We start from the raw sequence: 5,569 nt of genomic DNA on the forward strand, positions 1-5,569 counted from the left end.
TAGAGAGAGCATTAAATGTTTGGACACCATTTTGACAGCCACGCTCTGCAGAGTGAATCATGTGAAAGAATCTAGGGGAGGTAAAGAACGCTAACCACCACCAGGAAAGCAGCTAGAAACAAATACTGACAGCAATCAGCCAGCCTTCCTTTCTTTCTAAGCAGTCTGGATGATATGGTCCAAGACAGACAAGCTTATTTATTGGTTTGATCACTCTGGTTGTAGAGCAGCACAGAGGTTTGAATCTATTCTTGCGTCATCTATGATGCAGTTCCACCTCAAGCAACAACAATGAAGGAGATGCTTGCACCCACACAGGTTCAAATGTTGCTCACGGTGGCAACCCCGTTGGACTTCGAGTCCAACTCCTTCACAGCTCACTCTTTTGAGACAGCAGCCTTTGAGGATAGAATATTAAGGATACCGGTGCAAAAGTACCGGCTGGGGTTGTGGACTTCCCGATTGCTTTGAGCGTCAGAGAGGTTGGCTATAGATGGACTCCAATTAGTCAAGCACTACTGTTTGTAGAAAAAGGTCCCCATAACCTCCATCAGTTGGAATACCAGCAACTGCAGCAAGTCTGAAATATCAGAACAGGTGTCAAGACATGCAGGTAGAACCCTGTGCCACATGCAGTCTACAATAAGCTAGACTCAGCCCATGTCATCATAGGCCACTGCACACCTTTGACAGGGCCTCAGAATAGGGACCTCATGTCAGAAGTACTGGTAGCTGTGCATGGGAATAAAGAGGAGACCCAGATGCATTTTGAAGGTTTATTGGTTCCATTGCAACAAGCAGACACTGGAATTCCTCAGGGACCTGGGGAGAGAAGGAGCACATGAGCACTGTAGCCTGGGCAACAAAGCAGTGGAGCACTAGGAGAGGAAGACCCTTACCTGCCAGCCATCCTGTTACACTGGGAATCGTTCATCCTCCTTGTCAGTCTCCTCTCTATGGAACTCCTCTCGCTCATCTTCATCCTCATCCTGAAAGCTCACCCAAGACGACTCCTCACCTTTAAACAGTTTAGCTGCATAGTGCTCCGATGCCACGGGTCCCTCTTCAGAGTCATCCCAGGCATCCCAGGAATCCACCTCTACCGCTGCCGGACTGTCGACTGCTGCAGACTCCTCTGGCTGAGAGTCCACTTGCCTAGCTTCTCCTTCAGCATGGGACCCCAATCCTGGAACCGCATCTTCCCCTGACCAATGGGCTCCTTTCTGCCAAGTCCATTTTAGCACTGGGATGCTCCAAGGGCAGCAGGTGACTGGTCACTAGGCCGCTCCTCTGACCTGGTGGAGATACAGATGCAGAAGGATTGAGGAGTAACGGATTAAGAACACAAACAGCCAATAGGACGCGTGTGGAAGCCAAACCGAAACAATACAATATGGAGCAAACAGAATCCTGCAGTGCCAGGATCGGAGCCATTTGCATGCTGGGTATAGAGGGACTGCAAGTTGAAGTACTCGCAAGACAGTCAAAGAACGGAGGCAAGATTCATAGCACCAGTATACCCACCTTCCGCACGGTCCCCAGCACACCTGGAGTCACAGCACATTCACACAGCATGGTTCCCATACAGCTCCTCCCACCTGCTCACAAGAGGAGAGGGTCACAGGCCTGTTTTTTCCCCCCAGCAGCAGCCTGCTACAATAGAGGTACCTTTTAGCTTTTCGGTTGTAGGTGCAGGATTTGGTGCCTGGAGTCACATGTTCTACCAGAGTCATGGTGCAGTGCATGTACAGCTCAGTCATCCCATGCTGTAGGGGAGCAGACAACATACAGGGGGGGGGGTTGGCTTCAAATCACTATAAAAAGGTTCTCCCACATCCTCGGGAAAAGGCTTCCTATAGATCTTGGCTCAGCAATGGTGGAAAAGTCACACAGTGGGTTCCATCGTAGCAGCATGCATTGGATACCTCGGACAGGGTCTTCTGAAACAGGAAGGCGTCGATGGTGAAGCAGAGAACGTCCTTCCTCGTGTACGGCACGAACCTGGACTGGCACCCATCAGCCTTGCTGTCTACCAGGCACCTGTGGGCAAGCAGAGACCTTGGCATCTTGACCAGAAGACGGGGTGAAAGCTGGTTAAGCCACCGAGAATACGGCCTTACCCAAAGTTGTCAATCACGGTGAACCTGGGCTTGGAGTGCCGATCCGGAGAGGCCGTGGCATAGCAGGACTGGATGAACAGCCGCTGCCCTTCAGTGGCAAAGTAGCCTGTGGCCTGGAAGTACATGGGCTGACCCAGGTAGTAGATGTTCTTTGGGGAGAGTCTGATCCACTGCTCTGTGAAAGCAGGGCAGGGTTATGCATCCATGCACACACCACCCCCACAAGCAGCCAGCAGTTACAGATACCGTACCATTGGTGGTGACCAGGATGTAGCCATGTCTGTTCTTCAGCTCTCTAAAGAAGGCAGATTTGTCCATGCCTGGAAGGGTGCTGCCATGCTGGGGGAATGTGGGCTGGTAGCCAATCTTGTAGGAATAGTGGAACCTGCAAAGGCAGTACAGCAGAGCAGATCAGGAAGGAGGCAGCCAATTGCCTCCAATTACTGCTCTACACCTCAGATGAAGCAAATCCATACCGGTTGTAGACAAGCTGGATGGGCACAGTGAAGGACACGCCCCGGATTACTGGGTGTGAAGAAGTTGGCGGGGAGTAGCGCAGAGTGTTGGAGTACACCAGTCGGCCATTAATGATCTACAGGATTAAGTTGGACACCATGGAAGAGGGATGAGCCAATATGAAGATACTGGAACCAGCATCACGGCTATCCAGTTGACATTACCTCCCAGAAATTGCGTAGCATGCAACATTGCAAGCTGTGAAACCACACGGCTACTTACCGATCGATTGTTCCCACACTCGTTCAGCCCGTAGATGAAGTAGTAGTAGTGCTCAGTGGTCTTACTGACAGCGCAGCTCCCCAGCATGAGCTCCGAAGGCCTGCACCTGAAGCCGTTGATGTTCTTATGCACTGCCACGTACATCTTACTGTAGTCTCCCCACACTGCAACGCCTCGGTTCTGGACCTTCTTGGGATGCACTCCTTTCTGCAGGTTGACACCGGGGAACAGGATGCGCCTCAGGTCATCCGGCATGGGTTCGCTGCCAGTGGCCGGCCGGAGTTTCTTTGGGTCTACCAGAGGAGCCGACGCCTGGATGAACATGGGGAGAATGCGGTAGTGCTTGGACAGCGTCTTGATGTCGGAGGATTCCTTTGAAGTCTCATTGTCACTGTCGGCAAAGACCGGTGTAGGTAATAATACTCCTACACAGAGGCAGAGAGCAATGCAGATCAGCTTCATTGCACACAGAACAAGCACGTGACAAAGCCACTGGAAAGAGAGGATTAAACAGCAGCACTACAATGCCTCTGCAATAACCACTAAACCCCCAGTTCACTCACAGACACACTAGCCCAGAAAGTGATAATCACTAGGGCACTGCTCCTGCTCTATATAGGGCTAGACGTAAATAACAAACAGCTGCTATTGTGATCTCTCAATTAACACATCCAGCTGAATCATCCCTAGTGGTATCTGCTGCTTGTATGTTGTGTGTAATGCCTGGTTACATTTATTAATGTGTTTGTTATATCCAGTGAATTAGAGGGCTAGGTCTGTCATTTTTGTATTATGTTGTTCACATAAGTTGAAGTGCCTATAGCTTTCAAATTGCAGTTTAAATTCATTGTTTCACAAATTCCACCTAATCAAGCCATTGTTAAAGCTAAGGGCAGCTGCATTGTCTGGAATTCATTTGGAAAAGGCGTTAATTGCTGGAACCCTGTTGATTTACTTAACGTGGTTGAAATGCCCCTCGTGAGCATCGCTTGCTCAACGAGCTTGTCAGGGCGTTTGTTTCGTCAGAGGACGATATGTTTACTGCAATACGTGCTACAGAAGTAAAGGAAGTCTGTTTCATGAGCAATTCATCTGTATTGTCAGCTCCTCCTTAATTATTATCATTATTGGTAGTATTTCATGTTACAACCGATGTATGATTACTGCAGCTTCAAAATTCCAGGCGAGGTTCTTTTGGGTCTATGTAGCACCTTTTGGTTCTTGCAACCACATTTGGAAGCTTTTCTTTTTGAAAAGGGTTAATTGAAAGAAACTATTATTGATACATTATTTTGCAGGCATCCTATGAGGATCATAGGTTGTATTAAAGTGCCAAGATGTCATGTGTCTAGCTGCTGAATTGCACTGTTTGTCTTCAGACTTCCTTTTCTAGTATTGTATTGTTGCTTGATGAGATGCGAGTTTTCTTTGACTTATAAACTTTGGTCATGCACAGTAAGTGCTACAGTATACAGCATTGTTTTCACACATCATTATTTTGTCGATATTTAAAAGTTAAAGCATATACTGTTGTATATACAACAACAATAAACAACAAACAGTTACTCAAAATGGGATACAACTAACCTAATATATTTTATAATTCAGCTTTTATGGATGAAAAGGATGTTTCACAAATTGTAACATACATGGTTCCATTTTGAGCCATTTGGTTCCATGCTGTGGGATCTCTAGGGTTCCTACCATAGAGCTTCAGGAAATGGTTCTCTAATGCAGCATTTATTGTAGGTGTCTGCCTGCGTACAGTGAGTCGGTTCTCCCCGATCCCGCGTGGGTTTATGACAGGTTTCTTTCTTCCCACAGCCCAATGGCATGCTGCTTAGGCTAATTGACTACACCAAATTGCCCTGTAGTCATATGTGTGTTTTGCCTTGCAATGGTCTGCCTTTGGGTTTAGACAAGGTTTAGACGAGGCAGATCATGTCTTACTAATTTACTGGTGTTTTTTTAACACGCAACTGCAGCTGTAGATCATGTGAAAGCATATGATAAGATATACTTAGATTTTCAGAAAGATAATGATAAGGTTCCACAACAAAAACTGATCCTCAAATTGGAAGCTGTAGGCATTCAGGGTAATGTAATTAGATGGATTATGAACTGGTTGATGTTTAGGAAACAGAGGGTGTCGATTAGAGGAGTTGCCTCTAACTGGAGTGAGGTTGTTAGTGGAGTTCCACAGGGATCAGTACTAGGGCCTTTGCTTTTTTTAATCTATATTAATGATCTGGACTCTGGGATAGTTAGCAAACTTGTCAAATTTGCAGATGATACTAAAATAGGTGGCTCAGCAGATACAATCTCTGCAGCACAGGCTATTCAGAGGGACTTGGATAATATTCAGTTGTGGGCCGACACCTGGCAGATGAAATTCAATGTGGACAAGTGCAAGGTAAGACATGCAGGTCACAAAAATGTCCAGTATAATTACACTCTGGGAGGAATAGAACTAGATGAAGTAACGCATGAGAAAGACCTAGGAATCTATGTGGACTCCTCACTTTCTCCATCCAAACAATGTGGGGAAGCAATAAAAACGGCAAACAGGATGTTAGGGTATATTGTCAAAAGTGTAGAATTGAGAACAAGGGCAGTGATGTTCAGACTGTACAATGCACTAGTTAGAGCTCATATGGATACTGTGGACAGTTCTGGGCTCCACACTTCAAGAAAGATATCGCTGCTCTAGA

The 5,569-nt window shown here is 46.8% G+C and overlaps 1 protein-coding gene across 2 annotated transcripts; it reads right to left on the reverse strand.

Annotated features, from left to right (window-relative positions):
• Positions 1-762: 762 nt before the first annotated feature.
• On the reverse strand, positions 763-2,315 carry LOC136768071 (zona pellucida sperm-binding protein 3-like). Of its 2 annotated transcripts, XM_066722125.1 has the most exons (6): positions 2,121-2,315; positions 1,926-2,040; positions 1,669-1,766; positions 1,525-1,598; positions 900-1,295; positions 763-822 (listed from the first exon to the last, which is right to left on the reverse strand). In XM_066722125.1, exons 1-4 carry the CDS (start codon positions 2,243-2,245, stop codon positions 1,565-1,567), a joined length of 372 nt encoding a protein of 123 aa, XP_066578222.1. In that variant the 5' UTR covers positions 2,246-2,315; the 3' UTR covers positions 763-822; positions 900-1,295; positions 1,525-1,564. The 2 variants fall into 2 exon arrangements, with proteins under 2 accessions (XP_066578222.1, XP_066578221.1); XM_066722124.1 differs by having other exon boundaries at positions 1,525-1,766.
• Positions 2,316-5,569: the final 3,254 nt, after the last annotated feature.

The sequence above is a fragment of the Amia ocellicauda genome, chromosome 14, assembly GCF_036373705.1.
Source record: "Amia ocellicauda isolate fAmiCal2 chromosome 14, fAmiCal2.hap1, whole genome shotgun sequence".
Lineage (NCBI taxonomy): Eukaryota > Metazoa > Chordata > Actinopteri > Amiiformes > Amiidae > Amia > Amia ocellicauda.